Here is a 22,815-nt window from a genome sequence, read left to right as displayed (position 1 = left end):
TGTAGATTATTGTTATTATCCATCAACTGAAATATCTCTTGGATGGGTGGACAATTCTGTAAGTTGAAATCTATCAATATATTTACTCTTTTACTCTTTTACTTGTTTCAGTCATTTGACTGTGGCCATGCTGGAGCACCGCCTTTAGTCGAGCAAATCGACCCTGGGACTTATTCTTTGTAAGCCCAGTACTTATTCTATCGGTCTCTTTTGCCAAACCGCTAAGTGACGGGGACGTAAACACACCAGCATTGGTTGTCAAGCAATGCTAGGGGGACAAACACAGACACACAAACACATACACACACATACATATATATATATATATATATACATATATACGACAGGCTTCTTTCAGTTTCCGTCTACCAAATCCACTCACGAGGCATTGGTCGGCCCCGGGGCTATAGCAGAAGACACTTGCCCAAGATGCCACGCAGTGGGACTGAACCCGGAACCATGTGGTTGGTTAGCAAGCTACTTACCACACAGCCACTCCTGCGCCTGTTTACTTTGTTTACTTTGTATAATACTTGGCTATAAATACATCAACTGATTAATTCATATCTTGTTTGGATTTACAGCTTTTTTTTTTTTTGTATATGGAACATCCAGTGGATTAAATGAATATGGATTCTGATTTTCCTCAATGACATTCTGTTAGCCATGTTTTACACATGGAGTACTGACTGAAGTATCTGTGTGGATTTCCTTAATCCCTACATTCTCTCACTATTTATTGTAATGAATGTTTTCCTTAGTTGCTTTTCAATTGCTACGATAATATTAATACACTTTTGCCACATTAGGCAATATCAAAAATGTGGCCAATCCCAAGCTCTCTCAGCTGGTGAGCGATGCAGAAGCCAGGGGTAGAAGAGTGGTTGTTGAAAGCTGTTCAAACCATGTGGAAGCACTCCGTTGGTTATGACGATGAGGGTTCCGGTTGATCCGAATCAACGGAACAGCCTGCTCGTGAAATTAACGTGTAAGTGGCTGAGCACTCCACAGATACGTGCACCTTTAACGTAGTTCTCAGGGATATTCAGCGTGACACAGAGAGTGACAAGGCCGGCCTTTGAAATACAGGTACAACAGAAACAGGAAGTAAGAGTGAGAGAAAGTTGTGGTGAAAGAGTACAGCAGGGATCACCACCATCCCCTGCCGGAACCTCGTGGAGCTTTTTAGGTGTTTTCACTCAATAAACACTCACAACACCCGATCTGGGAATCGAAACCGCGATCCTATGACCGCGAGTCCGCTGCCTAACCACTGGGCTATTGCGCCTCCACCTCAAACCATGTACAGGTAGGCTGACTGTAAGGTGAAAGTTGGCAATGAGTATAGCAATGAATTTAATGTGTGGGTAGGAGTTCCTCAAGGATTGGTTCTCAGTACCCTCTTGTTTATGGTAGTCCTTCAGGCCATAACAGAGGAATTTAAGACTGGTTGCCTATGGGAAGTCCTCTATGGTAATGACCATGTTCTTATAGCTGAATCTCTACTAGAAATCAAAAAGAGATTTCAGGTGGAAGCAAGGATTGGAATCTAATGTTCTACTGAGCTGCACCTCAGCTTTCAAATAGAAATGGCTTCTGCTTTCAAAATTTACTTCAAACTTTGTGGGTTTGTGCCAAAGTTAGAAATCATTATTTAAGACAGTGAAGTTCAAATAATTGAGCTGTAGACTACATTCAAATAACTGAATGCTCAGCTGCTTTCAAATGCTTGAATAGTAGACTGTACGCAGATGACTGAATGCTATACTGGATTCAGATGACTGTACGATAAACTATATTCAAATGACATCTTGCAGATGAAGCAGTGGCAGACTAAGTAGATAAAAAGAGGTAATTTCTACTCTTCTCCTCTGGAAGCCATCTACTCGCAATACCAGAGGGCGCACAGTCTCCTACCCTGATGTAATCTCCAGAGATACAGGCATCCAGCAACAGGACCTCCGTAATGCCATGATGGACCGTGAAGTCTGGCGTAGCATGGTAAATTCCATTGTCTCGACCACGGTTGAAAAATAATGATGATGATGATATATATTTCTTGAATAATTTGAGTTATAATTCCACTATTTTGAGGTTAAAAAGTATGATTGTCAATTGATTCAATGCATTATACAACACCTCTAAAAATTATCAATGTATAAATCTATATTTATTTACTTATATCAGATTCAAACTGTATTGCCATAGATGAGAGGTTAACCAAAGCTTTGTAGTCAGCTGTGTTCAGATTATTTGTCCTTGAAAGAAACAGCTGCACTGTATGACACAACACTTTTCTACTGTATCCCTTTATGTAACTATCCAAGAAACAACACTGACTAATGATAATCATCAGAAATAAACAACATGGAAAAGTTCTCAGGGAAACAAGACTTGGCTATTTCAGTTTAAAACAAACAAACAACATATGTTGGAATTGAACAAAGGCAACAAAAGATTTAACGCTAAACTGAAACCAATAAAAATCAAATAAAAGGGCATTAAATATAAATATATATCTATATATATAAAGCTGAGCATGTTTGTCTGTCTGCCTGTCTGCCTGCATATATATATATATATATATATATTATATATATATATATATATATATATATATATATAAATATATATACATATATATATATATATATATATATATATATATATATTATATATATATATATATATATATAATATATATTATATATATATATATATATATATATTATATATATATATATAATATATATATATATATATATATACGGATGTGTGTGATTGTGTATAGAAGAATATATTAATAAAAGGAATTCCAACCTTGTCTGATTTTCACGTTTTATTTACAATCTTATGCTTCACAATTTTTGACTGTCACCACTACTACATGAACCCGAAGATTGCAGAATTCAATGCATGAAAGTACTAGTTCAATCAGAATGAACATTTAACATTCTACTATTTCATTTTATTTTATTCTATTATAACATATTATCTTATAATATATCATTATAAGATTGTAAATAAAACGTGAAAATCAGACAAGGTTGGAATTCCTTTTATTAATATATATATATATATAAAGTTAATCCAAACATCATCATCATCATCATCGTTTAGCGTCCGCTTTCCATGCTAGCATGGGTTGGACGGTGCAACTGGGGTCTGGGAAGCCAGAAGGCTGCACCAGGCCCAGTCTGATCTGGCAATGTTTCTACGGCTGGATGCCCTTCCTAACGCCAACCACTCCATGAGTGTAGTGGGTGCTTTTTATGTGCCACCAGCACAGGTGCCAGACAAGGCTGGCAAACGGCCACAGTCGGATGGTGCTTTTTACATGCCACTGGCACGGAGGCCAGGCGAGGCTGGCAACGGCCACGATCGGATGGTGGCTTTTACGTGCCACCGGCACGGAAGCCAGTCGGGGCGGTGCTGGCAACGGCCACGTTCGGATGGTTCTCTTATGTGCCCGGCACTGGTATCACAGCTACATGTTGATCGATTTTGACTTTTGATTTTTTGATTTTTTTGATTTTCACTTGCCTCAACAGGTCTTCACAAGTAGGGTTTTGTGTCCCAAGAAGGAAAGGTATGCATAAGTGGACTGAGGCCATGGGTGATGGTCTCATTTGTCCTGCCGGGTCTTCTCACGCACAGCATACTTCCAAAGGTCTCGGTCTCTAGTCATTTCCTCGGTGAGACCTAAAGTTCGAAGGTCGTGCTTCACCACCTCATCCAAGGTTTTCCTGGGTCTGCCTCTTCCACAGGTTCCCTCAACAGCTAGGGAGTGGCACTTTTTCATACACTATCTTCATCCATTCTTGCCACATGGCCATACCAGTGCAAACGTCTCTCTTGCACACTGCAACTGATGCTTCTTAGGTCCAACTTCTCTCTCAAGGTACTTACACTCTGTCGAGTATGAACACTGACATTACACATCCATCGGAGAATACTGGCTTCATTTCTTGCGAACTTACGCATATCCTCAGCAGTCACGGCCCATGTTTCACTGCCATGTAGCATGGCTGTTCGTACACATGCATCATACAGTCTACCTTTTACTCTGAGCGAGAGGCCTTTTGTCCCTAGCAGAGGTAAGAGCTCTCTGAACTTTGCCCAAGCTATTCTTACTCTAGCAGTTACACTTTCAACACACCCGCCCCCTGCTACTGACTTGGTCAACTAGGTAACGGAAGCTATCAACTATTTCTAGTCTTTCTCCCTGGAATGTGGCGGAAGTTGCTCTCTGCGCATTTTCACTGTTTATTGCTCCTGAGCATCTGCCACATACAAAAACTATCTTCCTAGTTAGCCTTCCCTTGACGTTGCTGCACCTCTTGTGTGTGTCCATAGCTTATACTTGGTGCATCTTATAGAGTTTCTACCTACGCCTTTCCTACAGATCGAGCAAGGCCATCTACCTGAAGGCGTTTGTGGTTTGTCTACCTTCCTACTTATTAGGACTTTGGTTTTAGCTAGGTTGACTCTAAGGCCCTTCGATTCTAATCCTTGTTTCCACACTTGAAACTTCTCCTCTAGTTCTGATAGTGACTCAGCAATTAGAGCAAGGTCATCAGCATAGAGGAGCTCCCAGGGGTAACCTGTTTTGAAATTCCTCCGTTATTGCCTGGAGGACTACGATAAATAGGAGGGGGCTGAGGGCTGAACCTTGGTGGACCCCTACCTCTACCCTGAATTCTTCAGTGTACTTGTTGCCAACCCTCACCTTACTTACAGCGTCCGTGTACATGGCTTGCACAGCTCTCACTAACCATTCATCTATCCCTAGTTTCCTCATTGACCACCAGATAGGGGATCAGGGGACCCTGTCAAAGGCTTTCTCCATGTCAACGAAAGCCAGGTACAGGGGCTTATCTTTGGCTAGGTATTTCTCCTGCAGCTGTCTTACTAGAAATATGGCCTCAGTGGTGCTTTTCCCTGGCATGAACCCAAACTGAATCTCATCTAAACTGACTCTCTCCCTAATTAGTTGGGCTATGACCCTCTCTGTGATCTTCATTACCTGATCTAACAACTTGATACCTCTGTAATTATTTGTATCTAAGGCGTCACCTTTACCTTTGTAGCAGTTGACTATGGTGCTGCTACACCAGACATTGGGAATGACTCCTTCGTGTATCACCTGGTTAACTACACGAGTGACTAGGCTATAGCTGACACTGCCAGATATTTTGAGCATCTCTGCAGTGGTTCCTGATGGGCCAGAGCTTTCCCTGTCTTCATACCCTTAATTGCTTTATCTGCCAATGTACTGTCAATTCGAATAGTTGGTCCCTCTGTTGGGTCGACATTCGGCAGACTCTCTTTCTCCCATTCATTCTCTTTATTCAGCAACCTTTCATAGTGGCATCTCCAAACCTCTCTCTTTGCAGCCTCGTTTAGCGCAAGAGAACCATCATCCATGCAAACACATTTCTCTCCTACCACATCATGATTCTCTCTCACACACTGTCTTGCAACATGAAATACCTCAAGTTTTTGATCCTCACAGCGCAGAACATTGGCAAATTTTTTCTTATCTGCTTCCCCTCTGGCTAAATAAACCTGTCTCCTAGCTTCCCTTCTGGCAGTCTGATACAATTCCCTGCTACCACCGTTCTTCCAGTCCCTCCAAGCCTGTTTCTTTTGTCTAATAGCCTTGTCAACCACATTGTTCCACCACCATGTTATCTTGGGTTGAGATGGGACTTTGCTCCATCCACAGATCTGGTCAGTGGCTCTCAGCAGGTTGTCCCTTAGAAACCTCCAGTTGTCTTCCACATTAAGTGAAGCTATATCCCCTTCTATTTCGTCAAAGGCTTTGAGTAGTATGTCTCTAAATCTCTGTCCATTTGCAGGATCCTTAAGCTTCCAGACCCTTCTCCTCCAAGCTGGTCTTCTTCTGTGCATCCATTTAGCCCTGATCCTGAAGTCACTAACTACTAATCTATGTTGAGGGGTACATTCTTCACCTGGGAAGGTTTTGGCATTTATAAGCAGCCTTCTTTCCCTTTTTCTGGCGAGGATGTAGTCAATTTGGCTAATGTGTCTGCCAGAACGGTAGGTGACTAGGTGAGAGGCGGGTTTCCTGAAGTTGGTATTGCAAACCATAAGATCATTTGCATCACATAACTCCAGCAGTCTGGTTCCCTCCTCATTGCGAGAACAAAAACCATAGCCTCCATGTAAAAATTTATAATTCATGGCTATTTAATGCTATTGCGCCTGCGATCCACCTATATCACTGCTGGTGATATCATCAATTTTAAAATTTATCCACAGATGATGTGAACAGTAGTGACATCTGTTTTGCTTGTATATAAATATATATATGTGATCGCGTGTGTACCGTTGGCAATTTTTTTCCTCCGTCTTCCCTTCTTTGGATCTTTCCTTTTCCTATGTTTCTGACAAAGAGCTCCACTCGAAACGTTAAACCCTCCTTCTTTCCTTCCTTCCTGAGCATCCAATAATACTATATTTGTTCCACGTCCTCACGCTGTTGTGTTTTCTCTTTGTGTTTTCATGTTTGGATTAACTATATATATATATATATATATATATACATAGATATAATAGAAATATGTTTCAAAAGAAAATAGAAACTACACGTGGAAAAGATATAGGGAAAGTAAGAAGAAAAAAAGCGAAGTACATTTATATATATTTATATATATATATACATGTACACACATTTATATACACACACACACAAACATACACATATATTATCATCATCATTTAACATCCATTTTCCATGCTGGCATGGGTTGGATAATTTGACAGGAACTGGCCAGGCAGATTGTACCAGGCTTCAGTGTCTGTTTTAGCACATTTTTTTTACAGCCTGATACCCTTCCAAAAACCAACCATCCTGCAGAGTGGACTGAGTGCTTTTTATGTGGCACCAGCATGGGCAGGGTCACCAAGTAATGTGCAAGACAAATGCCTATATATATATATATATATAAATGTACAAAAATATACATCAGTACACTTACGCAAGCACAAATATACACACACATAGAAGGATAAATATATGCACCTACTAATATAGAACAAAACATGAATCTATATAAATTAATTAAAGGTGAGTTTAGAAATAAAAAATAATTAATTATATAAGACAGTCAGATAAAAAGATAATATAAAAGGTTTATAATAATAGTCATTACTGAAACCATGCATGCATACACACACACACTCTCACATTTATAAATATATTTATACATTTATATATGTAGATATGTACATACATACATACATATACAGATGTACATAAATATATATTATATAATATACATACATACATATATAACCAATACAAACAAATATTTGTACATAAATAGACATATGTATATAAATACAAATATACATATATATACATGTATGCATACAAATATACACACATGTACATATATACGCAAAAATAAATAAATAAATAAGCATTGAATATAGGCATATAAGTACATCAATGATCTCACAAATATGAATACAATTCTGTAAACACTTCTATTAGATTAAATTTGCTGTCTATATTAAAGATAGTAATCAATATATGTTACTCAAGGTGTAAATACCTAGGTATAAGAAGAAAACTATTCAAAGTTAAGAAGATATCGATATAGAGAGTGATGCTATGAAAACAGAGTTATAAATTTAATGGAAAAATATTTAGTATATTATAGATTGTAGATGTAATCTTCAATAACTATAAGAATTTCATTTTAAAAATATGAATTTTAAAAACGTATTAGAGTGTTTAAATTTAAATATAATTATAGAATTAGTGAAGTTAAACTGTGGTAGGTCAATGTATGGAAGATTTTCATTAAGATATATTGATATGCTTATCAAATATATACTGAGTATTAAAACTAGAGTTGTAGTTTACTAATTTATAGTTATAATGATAAGTGTAATGTTATGTATGCTTATAGTATAGAAAAGATTTGTATTTAAATTGTTGGCATCTTATAATTAGTTCATCATGTTGATTAATCATAATCAATTTAGTTTCACTAATTTTATAAATATGGAATGCTTCTGATTGACAAAGTCTACTATTACAGGGTTGTACATTACATACAATAGATTACATACAATCTTACATTCAATATTTTTATCTATGAGAGAATGTATGAATTTAGCTAGAGATATTTATTAGCCTTTTCTTTGTATCTAAATGTAGATCTATGATTATACCATTGGAGTTTGAATGAGGAGGAATGTATACATGTTTGAATGTATACATGTTCCTTACCTTATTTTTACTTTCAATTTATTTCTTGTCTTGTTCATATTAATATCTATATTTCAAAAACACATCTACAACATCAAATAACATATAAAATTTGAAGTGAAGTGCCCCCCACCCCCAATTACACTTTTTTTTTTTTATATCTGCTTGATTTTGAACTCAAAGTCACAGAAAATGGATCCATCTCCACTAACTTTTACAGAAGAGCAGCATGAAGAGGCCTATCATCATCATCATCATCATCATCATCATCATCATTGTTTAACATCAGTTTTCCGTGCTAGCACAGGTTGGACGGTTCGACCGGGTTCTGGGAAGCCAGGGGCTGCTCCAGGCTCCAGTCTGATCTGGCAGAGTTTCTACGGCTGGATGCCGTTCCTAACGCCAACCATCCTTGCCCATCAAAACTAAGATAGCCTACATTAGAAATGAGATTCACATGATACAGAGAATATGCTCCAAGGTTGGAAGCAAAAGCACCAAAATCATATAATTCTGAAAAGTTCAGTTGGAGAATGTCTATCGATACTCTGTCACCAGACCATCTAGCAAAAGCTACACATCCATGGGTAATATATATTTTTGAAACTGCCACATTTCAATTAAAAAACAACTGCTTCAATCCACCATGCAATCTGTTGGGAGTGGGGGAGGGCGATGGTTGAATATACAACTGGTACATTCCAGACCATCTCTGAGTGGGGACGTGACTAAAAACTGCCAAAACAAAACCACACCTTATTTACTTTACCCAATTGCCTGATCAAAGATGAAGATATATATGTGTGGTCTTATGTGGTGTATAAAAACTACATGTAGTAAATATGATGAATTCTACACTAGAAGTACCACCAGGCTGCTAATGCTTCTTCCATTAAAAAAAAAACACCTATAGAAATGTCACACCCAAGACATTCAGGTTTTGATTAAAGACTAAAAAAAGAAAAACTCTGAGAACTTGAGAATAAAAAAACGTTATTTTACTCAGCAAGTGTAACCCGCATTTTAATAACAGATCAAACTGCACACAACTGATTGGCTACAACAGCAACATAAACAATCCATACACACACATTACAGAACAGAGATGTCAGCTAATAACAGCTTTTCTCCAAAGATTTCTTTAAGAAGGGGTCTTAAAGGCGCATAAGCGCAGGAGTGGCTGTGTGGTAAGTAGCTTGCTAACCAACCACATGGTTCCGGGTTCAGTCCCATTGCGTGGCATCTTGGGCAAGTGTCTTCTGCTATAGCCCCGGGCCGACCAATGCCTTGTGAGTGGATTTGGTAGACGGAAACTGAAAGAAGCCTGTCGTATATATGTATATATATATGTGTGTGTGTATGTGTGTGTAATGTTTGTCTGTGTTTGTCCCCCTAGCATTGCTTGACAACCGATGCTGGTGTGTTTATGTCATCGTTACTTAGCGGTTCGGCAAAAGAGACCGATAGAATAAGTACTGGGCTTACAAAAGAATAAGTCCCGGGGTCGAGTTGCTCGATTAAAGGCGCTGCTCTAGCATGGCTGCAGTCAAATGACTGAAACAAGTAAAAGAGAAAAAGAGAAAGAATCTTGAAATATTGAAATATTAAGTAAAAGTACAAACCACTGATCTGTATTATTATAACTTACATTGTTATAGCTTTAAAAGAAATAAAAACATTTATAGATATCAGACAAATTCCATGAAAATAATTCTACTCTGATACACACACACACACACATACACACACACATATATAACCTACTTCTCCTAGGACATAGAATGACACATTTACATGATATTTACATTTTGTTTTAGAGAAGTGAGCACAGGAGGATCTTCAGATTCCTCCTCTTTAACTTCAGATTCCATCTGTAGTGCAGAGCCATTTAACGACTGCTCTTCTGATATCTCTTCTGCTTTTTGTTCTTCTGTATTCTCATCTTCATTTTCTTCTTCTTCATCTGGAGATGTTGCATCCATTAATAAAGCATTTGCATTTTTAGACAAATTCATGTCACAGCTGAATGTTTTTGCAGAACGTTTTCCTTTCTTGGATTTGGCACAGGACACTGAGCTCATCAGATCAGGCCAATAACTTGTTTCTCCAGTTGAATATTTTTCAAAGTTGTGAGGTATCGATGGAAAAAACTGGTTGATATTAACATTTTCTTTTTCTATTCTTTCTATTTCAGCTTTAGCAGCTTTCACACTTTCAAGTAAATCAATAGTATCCCGATTCATTTTACTTAATAGACCAGTTTGTCTGAAAAAAAAAGTAATTAAATGTTTTTAGAATAACACACCAACTTCACTTAAAAACACGAAATAATTTTTTGGAAAGGACATAAAAATTCCAGTTTCTCATTTTCAATTGAAATACTAAAGCTATAATAGTCAAATTGATTACAATTTTTGATTTGTATTTATTTGATCAATTTCAGAAAGATAAAGGGCAAAATTAACCCCACTGTGATTTGAACCATGACCAAATACTACAAAGCATTTTGTCTGCTATTCTGGCACTCCATCAAATATTTGTTGATGCTGTTGTTTTTCAGAGATGGCATGGAGATATCTAACAAAATCTGTATGTGCAGCCTATAGATGTAGCACCTCAGAAATGATATTCAGATAACATCAGAGTCAATAACTGAAAAATCTACTCAGCCTTTCTACTTGTTATAATATCTATAACATTTTATACGTATAAGTATGTAATATAAAGCACTTGCAACAGTTATTTGCCAAATGCATGAATAGTTCAGGCACAAAGTTGCAATGTTTGGTTCTATTGAAGAGAATTGTATGAGATACACTATATTTAAAGTGGTTTACCCCCATATTAAATATGATTCATGTCATTATTTAACCCTTTAGTGTTTAAACTGGCCATATCCGGCCGAAGTTTTCTACCAATTTTATGTTTAAACTGACCAGATCAGGGCTCTCACACCTAATCTACATTGACATTCTAAAAATGAACAATCACGTTATTGAAACCTCAAAGCTATAAGATAATGTATGATTAATTAAAAATAATTTAAGTAAAAAAAATATTACATTTAACAGAGTAATCTGAACACTAAAGGGTTAAATATATTCATTCTAGTGTTTGACTATTTAGAATTTATAAACACAAATAATGATTTCATAATTATGAATTAGGGATGAAAGCATGGTGATGGGGATAGTCAACAGATTCACTACCAGGTATGTTATTGGTACTTATTATTTTGTAAACCTCAGAAAATGAAAAGCACAGTTAGTCTTGTGGAATTTGATCTCAGAATGCAACATCACTGAATGCTACAAAGCATTTCATCCATCTTTGACATCCACTACTCTTTCTTTTATAATTGAAAAATCATCTGTTGAAGTGGTGTAATAAAGTTGTTTCTGGGGTTGTCTCTCACATCCATACTCTTTTACTCTTTTACATGTTTCAGTCATTTGACTGCGGCCGTGCTGGAGCACCGCCTTTAGTCGAGCAAATCGACCCTGGGACTTATTCTTTGTAAGCCCAGTACTTATTCTATCGGTCTCTTTTGCCGAACTACTAAGTGACGGGGACGTAAACACACCAGCATCGGTTGTCAAGCAATGCTAGGGGGACAAACACACACACACAAACAAATACATATATATATACATATATACAACAGGCTTCTTTCAGTTTCTGTCTACCAAATCCACTCACAAGGCATTGGTCGGCCCGGGGCTATAGCAGAAGACACTTGCCCAAGATGCCACGCAGTGGGACTGAACCCGGAACCACGTGGCTGGTTAGCAAGCTACTTACCACACAGCCACTCCTGCGCCTCTGGACTAGAATTAATCATTGAGACAATGAATTGCTCTTCTTACTAAAAATGTATTTTAATCAATTGCAATTTTAGGGTCCAGTACAACATGTATGTCAACACCCACTTTACAATTAACTTTTCATGTACTAGGTGTACCTGGCTTCTTTTTTCTCCAGTCACTGTTTATCATCTGTCCACTTTGACACAGTATAATACTGGTATAGATTTTATAAACTTCAGAACTCTCTATAAACCTCACTACTCTATAAAGAGAAATGTTAAATCTTGTACGTTCTGTTCAATGCAGAAATATGAGTATTCAGTTGTGTGAAATAATGGAAATATTATCAATAGTCTAGCCTCCAGACTGTTTAAAAGAAATTTTTTTTTTTTTGATATCGTTGGATATTTCGGGGAAGAAGAAAATATACTGGTCAAAAGAAAGGGAATGGATGATGCACACAGTTTTTAACCCAATTCGTCTTAGAGTTTGCTTCTGATTTTAGAAGTGGACAGGTTAATAATATATAACTGATAGGATCACCAATTTTGTGTTCAATAACATAAGATGGTGTTGATAAGGTAAGGTATTAGGTGTCAAAAATATACCATCTTTTTATTATTTTAAATCTAAATGGGTGTAGAATTTTTAGAATACCGAATAAAAAACAAAAACAAAAGAAATCCTTCTTTTAGGGGAAGCAACTTTTAATAGTCTTTAATTATCTCCCTTCAACAACAAAGTCCTCAGCAGCTCCATCAGTAGTTTGTCGTACAAAGCATCTATAAATAGGTATCACAGGTCCAGCACTTCATAAGGCGGCGAGCTGGCAGAAACGTTAGCGCGCCGGACGAAATGCGTAGCCGTATTTCGTCTGTTGCTACGTTCAAAGTTCAAATTCCGCCGAGGTCGACTTTGCCTTTCATCCTCTCGGGGTCGATAAATTAAGTACCAGTTTCGCACTGGGTTGATGTAATCGACTTCATCCGTTTGTCTGTCCTTGTTTGTCTCCTCTATGTTTAGCCCCTTGTGGGTAGTAAAGAAATATATATTGATATTGGGAGCCAAACAGTGTACTTCACCACGGAGTACATATACTGCAGTAAGAAAATCCGACCACTTAGCGTTTATTCCTGATCCTCTGGGTTGTGGTGGAGACTGCAGCAAAAATAGGCAAAGGAAACTCATTCAGGCCCTAACGGTTGCTCTCTTATTATGCACTGATTTAGCAAACCTGTAGTTAATGATATTCCAGCCGTTATCATACTGCATGACATCCAAGACTACATTTTTTAATGTGCCTTTCTTTTTAAAGATGGTAATATAGAATTTGGGAGAGATTTTGGCTGTTATTTTCAACAGGTTAACGATGTAAAGGCTCCTCCGTTGATTCGCAACATTTTTGACGTTTGTACGATGTTTGACCTTTATTTAGTTAGTGTCCTTTGGTGTGGCTTGTTGGATGTAGTGAGTTTGAGAGATGCAACTTTTAAGCCCCACGTAGGCCCTGATCATGCAGAAATATCGAAAGTTATCCCAGTCGTGACAGTCCTGTTTGCATCCAAGTACTGTGCACCTGGGACTCGATTATCCAGTGAGTCTTTTTAAAAGTTGATAGGTAGTTTTGAGGAAATTTTGGCTGTTATCTTAAGTAGGTTGAACAACCATCTAGTGGTTCCCTAACTGTTTGTGCTCCTCTTCGCCTTTTTATTTTGTATTTATTTGCAGCATGTAGTTATGTAGGGCTGGAGCTGAGAAGGTGTGTCTTAAAAAAAAAGGGGGGGGGAAAATATAGTGAACAGTTTAAAAGTAACTACTCTCTTACTTGTTTCAGTCATTTGACTGCGGCCATGCTGGAGCACCGCCTTTAGTCGAGCAAATCAACCCCGGGGCTTATTCTTTGTAAGCCCAGTACTTATTCTATCGGTCTCTTTTGCCGAACCGCTAAGTGCCGGGGACATAAACACACCCGCATTGGTTGTCAAGCAATGCTTGGGGGACAAACACAGACACACACACACACATATATATATATACATATATACGACAGGCTTCTTTCAGTTTCCGTCTACCAAATCCACTCACAAGGCATTGGTCGGCCCGGGGCTATAGCAGAAGACACTTGCCCAAGATGCCACGCAGTGGGACTGAACCCGGAACCATGTGGTTGGTTAGCAAGCTACTTACCACACAGCCACTCCTGCGCCTAACTAGTTCATGATTTAAGAAGAATTTGTTTCGAGTCAGTAGACGAAGTAGTAGAATGGTTAAAGTTTGGGAGGACTAGCTGTTAGAAGAGGCTATTTGTTTTGTCATTCTTTTGGTTCAAGAGAAAACGATGTGGAGACTACATAAGCGTCTCCAAATCAACACATGACTGCATTTTAAGCTAAATTAGTGAAACAAATTAAGAATCAATCAATTATTCAGGTTTTTATTGTTCTTTAAAGTAATAAGCTGTATCCCTTTATGAAATTTCATAACTGAGATGGTGTAGGTACACAGAAAAATATGCAATTTCTCTCTTCATCTTTTCTGGTCACCAGTCAATTACATGATTTCAAACATTTCCGTTCGTTTGCCTTTTTGATGTAGCTTAACTACTCACTTCGTGGCCTTGCTGCTCCTTGTTTAGGTTTCTCCCTCACCTCACCCTGCGAGGAATCATATTCATTGCACATAGATTCTCCTGGTGTCGTCGTGTTAGACCAAACCATTTCATTTTCAACCTTTTCACTACTGACAGAAAGAGTTTCACAGAGCAAAACCATTTCAGTTTCTTTCTTAACGCTCTCATTAGCCTGATGTTCTTGAAATTGAACACAGAACATCTTTTTATAGTACTTTATTTCCTACTAGCAGTATCGCCCGGCGTTGCTCGGGTTTGTAAGGGAAATAACTATATAAGCATTTTTAGAGAGTTATAGCCAAAATACAGCAAAAAAATGCATTAAAAATGGAAAAAAAATGATGGTAAACTTTTTAAAATCGTTGACTCATCGTAGACATTTTTAGAGAGTTACTTCCCTTATATAATAGCGAAAAAATGCATTAAAATGGAAAAAAATAATGGTAATTTTTTTTTAATCGTAGACTCATCGTAGACGCGCGCTAATACCCAGAAGGGCTCGATATGAATCACGACTATAAGATACCCGGTTTTGGTTAAACTGCACCGCAAAATGTGGGAGTAGTTAGGAATCTAAATCGTAGGAGACAGACACACAACTTTACTTTTATATATAAAGATTTTTAGCATCCATCATTTAGGAGTTGTACCAATAAAGTGCAGATGAAATTACTGTTGAGCTTAAAGCAAAAAGCAATTTCCTCTTGCTATTGTAATCTTTTTAGTTCCCCGAACTAAATCCGCTGTAGATGCTATAATTCAACATTTTAAGTGTTTCTGGGATCTCCCCTCTTCTGTTATTCTTTCCAAATATTTAAACCATCGAATTGTTCGAGCGTCTTCCGTGCTATTTCGATTGGATCGACTATTAATCGTTTTGCATTTACTAGTTGCTATTTCTTCTTTTTTTTTCAGCATGACACCAAGGTGCAGCTAAATGGACTTGTTGTAGAGGTAACTGTGTAACCTGTAACATCTAATTTAATGGGATAAGACGCTGCAGATGTCTAAATGAATTGTTAAACTCTCAGTCGGTGGGCAGATGCCTTATCAATTTGCCCAAAGCATGTCTCCCTTGGGCTATAAATACAGTAATAATTTTCCATTCTGTTTATGAAGAGTATTTCTTCAACAAGAATCTGTATAAAAAGCCCGATCAAGAATTGAGATAATGTGTGACATTATTCGAACCAACGTAAGTTGTTTGTTAAGGAGTTTATTTTCATTTTTAAATATTTTTGTATTTCTTGCTGTTTCATTTATTAAGCATGTTTTTTTAAAACCTTATTTGGAATATGTATAACTAGCAGTATCGCCCGGCGTTGCTCGGGTTTGTAAGGGAAATAACTATATAAGCATTTTTAGAGAGTTATAGCCAAAATATAGCAAAAAAATGCACTAAAAAGGGAAAAAAAATGAGGGTAATTTTTTTTAAATCGTTGACTCACCGTAGACATATTTAGAGAGTTACTTCCCTTATATAATAGCAAAAAAATGCATTAAAATGGGAAAAAATGATGGTAAATTTTTAAAAAATCATAGACTCATCGTAGACGCGCTCTAATACCCAGAAGGGCTCGATATGAATCACGACTATAAGATACCCGGTTTTGGTTAAACTGCACCGCAAAATGTGGGAGTAGTTAGGAATCTAAATCGTAGGAGACAGACACACAACTTTACTTTTATATATACAGATTTTATCGATACAGGAAGAACGAACAGGAAAGGTGTTCTCGATGGGATTTGAACTCCGAACAGAAATAGCCTTAACTAAATATTCAACGATTCTGGCAATCCACTACCCTTTGAAAATTGATTTAGTTGACAAATTAATGAGATAATACTAGTCGATTAAATCGATCTCAGTAATCGATAAATGTTAATAATCACTAGAACTGGTAATTCTTTGTCGGCAAGTTTTGGAATTAGAAATAACAATTGAAGAAGTACATATTTATTCTAGGGTGAAAGAAAATAAGGAGAAACGTTCTGAACGGGTTCCTGCTCTGGAGGAGAACTTTAAAAGAAGAGAAACGTTGCACTTTGCATTATTTCCTTGAAGAACTTAGTCAATTGTGTTTCTTCAATCACAGACTCACTCACAAAGGATAGCGTTACCCATATGATAACGACGACATGAATATAGAGACATGAATATAGAGAAATAATTTATTCTTCTGCTTGAAAGTTTACATTCACTAAATATTGTGTAGCACCCCAAAGCACGAAGACACATACAATTCACTTTGCGTGCGCGCGAACGCACACACACACACGCACACACGCTCATAGACACAGACACACACACACACGGAGATTACTCTATAAATTCCAACATCAACTCCTCCTATTACATTGTCCAGACTCAGATTGGAACCCAGGACCTTTCCGTAACAAACTTTAAGAAACGTAAACTGTCTGAGAGAAAGCAAAGTTTGTGATGTCTCACCACACGCGGTTAATAATTCAGTCTGAGGCTTCGGTATAAGGACATAAAACAGTGAAAGGACGAGCAACAGCGGTGGATATTTAAACTACATCCTATTTGTATTCATAGGACACTAACGAAAATTTCAAAACGCCATGATTGTTGTGTTGCTAAGGGTAACAGTAAACGTATTCAGAATAAAATATTGACGGAATGACGAAGGATTTAATGCGTGTAAATAATTGTCAATGAATCTAATAAAGAGCGAGCGTGTTAGTAAGCAAGTAATTATTTTTCTATAATTTTTAAAAGGAAAGTGACGTGATCTTTTTTTTTTTTAACGGCCTGTATGATTGGGAGGGGGGGGGGGTTATGTAGTAAAGAAATAGTGGAGGCGCAATAGCCCAGTGGTTAGGGCAGCGGACTCGCGGTCATAGGATCGCGGTTTCGATTCCCAGACCGGGCGTTGTGAGTGTTTATTGAGCGAAAACACCTAAAAGCTCCACGAGGCTCCGGCAGGGGGTGGTGGTGATCCCTGCTGTATTCTTTCACCACAACTTTCTCTCACTCTTACTTCCTGTTTCTGTTGTACCTGTATTTCAAGGGGCCGGCCTTGTCACTCTCTGTGTCACGCTGAATATCCCCGAGAACTACGTTAAGGGTACACGTGTCTGTGGAGTGCTCAGCCACTTACACGTTAATTTCACGAGCAGGCTGTTCTGTTGATTCGGATCAACCGGAACCCTCATCGTCGTAACCGACGGAGTGCTTCCATCCCAGTAAAGAAATGGTTGAGAGAAAGAAAAAATCAGGGATGATTAAGAGGGGTTCTGGAGGTGAAATCTTTGATGAAATATTAATGCAGTGTCTAATGGATGGATACAGCAAGATTGCTTAAAGTAGATGGCAGCTGTGAAAGAGGAAGACCCAGGAAGATATGGGATGAAGTAATGAGGACCGATCTCAGGCTGTTGGGCCTCACAGAGAGGATGACAATGGACTGAGATGTCTGGCAATATGAGGTTCTTGAAAAGACGCACCCAACACAGCGAAACTGAGTACTGGAAATGTTGTGTATTCCACCCACGTTCCTTTTCCATATACCCAGCTTTCACCAGTCATGGCATTCTTCCCTTTCCCTTCTCTTTGCATTCACGTGAACTCCCTACTCGTGTACCCTGACCAATGCTCTAACATCCAATTTGTATTCTCATCCCCGTACTTTGAGAATATGCCTCTCTCATTCTTGATCGATCTCTCTCTTTCTCTGAGGTAACCATGCATCTCCTCTACGGCAAGACACCTGTTTCTGTCCCTCTCTCATCACTGGGCACAAAACCTTCTCCAGTGTTCTCTTCCTCTCAAAGAATCTGTCTTGCAAGTTACTTGGTGACTCTGCCAGTGCTGGTGTCACATAAAAAGCATCCAATCCACATTGTAAAGTGGTTGGCATTAGGAAGGGCATCCAGTCGTAAAAGCCATGCCAAAAAACAGACTGCACTGGTGCTGGTACCATGTAAAAAGTGCTCAGCCCAATCGATAAATGGATGTTAAATTATGATTATATATATATATATATATATATATATTATATATATATATTTATATACATACATACATACATACATATATATATTTGCCATGATAGATTGCTAGCCACTACACATTCTGTATTTTCTCTCCTTGTGTCTTTCTGTGGAAGAGCATAGGCTTGAAACGTGAAAGACTTTTTCACTTCCCGAGCATTATACTAATACATCTATTTGTTGTCTACACCACCTGTCTTCGTCTTTTGTTTTTTTGTGAATTCTCCCTATATACTCTTTACTCTTTTACTTGTTTCAGTCATTTGACTGTGGCCATGCTGGAGCACCGCCTTTAATCGAGCAACTCGACCCCGGGACTTATTCTATGTAAGCCCAGTACTTATTCTATCGGTCTCTTTTTGCCGAACCGCTAAGTAACGGGGATATAAACACACCAGCATCGGGTGTCAAGCAATGCTAGGGGGACAAACACAGACACACAAACACACACACACACATATATATATACATATATACGATGGGCTTCTTTTCAGTTTCTGTCTACCAAATCCACTCACAAGGCTTTGGTCAGCCCGAGGCTATAGTAGAAGACACTTGCCCAAGGTGCCATGCAGTGGGATTGAACCCGGAACCATGTGGTTGGTAAACAAGCTACTTATATTTTGTTGATTAAACACAAGCACTTAATGCTTGGTCTTTAGTTCAGCTTTGTTGTTATTGTTTCTTTGTTAATGCTCTTTCATGGATGGATAAAGCAAAAGAAGATGGGATAAAGAGTCGTTGAAAAGGGCACAGGCTCTGCGATGAAAGAGCTTTGGTAAAGAAACAAAAATAATAATATTAAAGCTGTGGCAAAATATGACCATCCCCTCGTATAACAGTATGTGTGTGTGTTTGTCTGCCACCACTATTTGACAACTGGTGTTAGTTTATGTCTCCAATACTTTTGTAGTTTAGTATAAAGTAAATGATGGAATAAGTGCCAGTCTTTTAAAAAAATAAGTACTGAGGTTGATTTGTTCAGCTAAAAGGTGGTGCCCCAGCATGGTCACAGTCCAGTGACTGAAATAAGTAAAACATAAACATATGGGCATAATTTGAAAGAAAAAAAAATCAGAGATGAATTGGTTGACACAACTGTTTTTGATATGCTGTAGGCCTTACAACATACCCATATGAACCCTGCTATTTCTAGCATGTGAAATGACTGTACAGGATCGGTTACCAGCAAGTGAGTGACATACATACATACATGCTTATACATAAATATCGAACAATGAGAATGAATGTTCGATACTGCACTGGTGGATAAAGATTTTTTGTGTATTAAGGCTACCATTGGTTTCATGTTAACAAAAATCACAACTATTTAAGCCCATCACATGGAAAAATCGATATACGTTTCCATTTTGGAGTAAAGCCCTGAAAAAAAAAGAAGCCCACCATATATATATATGGTGAGCTGGCAGAAACGTTAGCGTGCCGGGCGAAATGCGTTGCTGTATTTCGTCTGTCGTTACGTTGTGAGTTCAAATTCCACCGAGGTCGACTTTGCCTTTCATCCTCTCAGGGTCAATAAATAAAGTACCAGTTACGCACTGGGTCGATGTAATCGACTCAATCCCTTTGTCCTTGTTTGTCCCCTCTATGTTTAGCCCCTTGTGGGTAGTAAAGAAATATATATATATATATTTATATTATATAGAGGGCATTACTACACATAAATGCCACACGCTAGAAGGGACTCTTAAAGTCAAAACTACTAAAATAAATAAACAATGTCCCGAATGCAACTTAAGCATTTATGTGTAGTAATGCCCTCTGTATAATATAAATAAATACATTTAAGTGAAGAAATTGGTGTATTTTTTCTCTTATGAGGTTTTTCATGCTGACTACGTGATAAATTCTTATAAAGATTTTATCCTATTTTTAAATTGTAAATTTAACCGGAGAATATTCAGTACTGAATTTTTGCTCCAAATAAGCACGTTGTTACCGAAATGCAATTCAAAAAGCCCGCCATTTACATAGATGTATAAGGGGTGAACATTTCTATATACTACGTTGGATACGATGGTTGTTCATCTGGTATGTTGATTTTGTTCATTCATTATAAATCTTGAATTATGCTTGCGCTGATGAGTAAAGAGTGCACCACTGCACAGATCATGAAATCACAGTGATCTGCAGCTAAATTCTGTTTTTAAATGACTTGCTTTGAGAGTTGCATTCAGTACGATGTGTTTATTTATTTTAGTAGTTTTAACTTTAAGAGTCCCTCCTAGCGTGTGGCATTTATGTGTAGTAATGCCCCCTATATAATATAATATAAATATATTTAAGTGAAAAAATTGGTGGATTTTTTCTCCTATGAGGTTTTTCATGCTGACTACTTGATAAATTCTTATAGAGATTTTATCCTATTTTTAAATTATATTTATATATATATATTCTCTTTTATTCTCTTTTACTTGTTTCAGTCATTTGACTGCGGCCATGCTGGAGCACCACCTTTAGTCAAGCAAATCGACACCAGGACTTATTCTTTGTAAGCGTAGTACTTATACTATCGGTCTCTTTTGCTGAAGCGCTAAGTTATGGGGAGGTAAACACACCACCATTGGTTGTCAAGCGATGTTGGGGGGGGGGACAAACACAGACACACAAACATATACATACACATGCATATATATATATATATTATATATATATATATATATATATATATATATTATATATGTATATATATATGTATATATATATGTATATCTCTTATTATAAAAGGCAGATTTTATCTGCCTCCCTTTGTAACTTATAGAAATCTACAATATAGGATTTCTTCAATTACAATTTACCTAGCATTTTTAAGAGTAGAATGCATCGGGTCATGCCAGGTCCAGTTTTTAAAATTTAAACTCCAATTAAGCAAAATTTACAGAAAACTCACATTCTGGTGTGTATGTCAAATGCTTTTCTTAATGTGGTTTACACCACACGCACACGCACACACACAGTGTGCAACGAATAAAATGAAAATAAATAGCGACAGAGTGATTTGAGGAAGACTAAACTGAAAGTATTTAAACCACTACTCCAAAAATAAAAAAACACAGCAAACAGAAACAAATAAATACATAACGATTTACTCCTCACACAATTTCTTCAATTAGAATTTACCTAAGATTTTTCAAAGTACTCCATTCGCTCATGCCATAATATATTTCTTTCAATTTCACCCCCAATTAAGACAAAATTCGAGAAAACTCAATATTTTAACATTTCACTCCGAAAGCATTGATGTACATGTGTGCGTGCGTGAGTGTGTGTGTGTGTGTGTGTGTGTGTGTGTGTGTGTTTGATGGGTTGTGCGACACAGAAAGTGTGGTGTGTAAGTGAAGTGCTTTTGTTAGTGTGTGTAAAGAGACAGACAGAGTGAAAGACAGAAATAACTGAACTTTTTTTATTCACTTTTTGTAGTGAGTGACTGAGAGAGAAAAGAGAGAGAGAGGTTATGTATGTATATATGTATGTATGGCTTCAGTGACACACACACACAAAAACACATACCTACGTACACCTAAAGCACGCACACACACACACACAAGCGGAGTGCGAACTTCAAAATTTTGGTCGTATTAATTTGCGAGCGTACTTCTAAGCACGCGTAATTGAAAGTTTTCACTATGATATCATCACGTGCGAAAAAATTCGAAGGGTTTTGAACAATTGAGATACACATGTCACGCCTGTATTGAAACCATTGCTAAGCTGCCGTAATTGCTTAATTAAGACTTTGTTTAAATTGAAAGGGGCAAATATGTGACGAGGTTGAAAAAAAATACCCCAGAAAAAAAAATGTACTGCTGGTATTTATATAATTCACTACTATTTTGCTACAATGTCATGAAAAAGAAAAAATTTAGGTATGTAAATCGAATTCGCCACCCCCTTTTCCCCGTTCGCGTTTGTGTAAAAAAAATTATTATTTAAGTTTTAAAAATTATTTACTTTGTTCAAAAAATATTAATATTAAGAGTATGGTAGAAGAAGGGTTGCTCTTCCTTCCGTAGAACATAAAATTCAAATCGGACCATGTTAACACCAAAAATTATTTACATCAAAAAGATGCTTTTTTCTATGAAAATCCCTATTTT

General features: G+C 37.4%; 2 protein-coding genes across 2 annotated transcripts in view; one reads left to right on the top strand and one right to left on the bottom strand.

Annotated features, from left to right (window-relative positions):
* LOC115209581 (tetratricopeptide repeat protein 16-like) overlaps window positions 1–17,293 on the bottom strand; it is a 132,266-nt gene extending 114,973 nt beyond the window's left edge. Inside the window, exons 1-2 of the mRNA XM_029778019.2 lie at window positions 17,083–17,293; window positions 10,051–10,510 (exon numbers count right to left, since the gene is read on the bottom strand). Coding sequence (XP_029633879.2) covers window positions 10,051–10,488 — 438 coding nt within the window. The 5' untranslated portion in view covers window positions 10,489–10,510; window positions 17,083–17,293. The remainder of the gene's footprint in view (window positions 1–10,050; window positions 10,511–17,082) is intronic.
* The window catches only part of LOC115209948, a 125,327-nt gene continuing 118,093 nt past the window's right edge, over window positions 15,582–22,815 (top strand). The window contains exon 1 of the mRNA XM_036501571.1: window positions 15,582–15,875. Coding sequence (XP_036357464.1) covers window positions 15,852–15,875 — 24 coding nt within the window. The 5' untranslated portion in view covers window positions 15,582–15,851. The remainder of the gene's footprint in view (window positions 15,876–22,815) is intronic.

Source organism: Octopus sinensis, linkage group LG3, assembly GCF_006345805.1.
Source record: "Octopus sinensis linkage group LG3, ASM634580v1, whole genome shotgun sequence".
Classification (NCBI taxonomy): domain Eukaryota; kingdom Metazoa; phylum Mollusca; class Cephalopoda; order Octopoda; family Octopodidae; genus Octopus; species Octopus sinensis.
The sequence above is the reverse complement of the archived record's forward strand: the minus strand, read 5'-3'. Positions and strand labels throughout refer to the sequence as shown.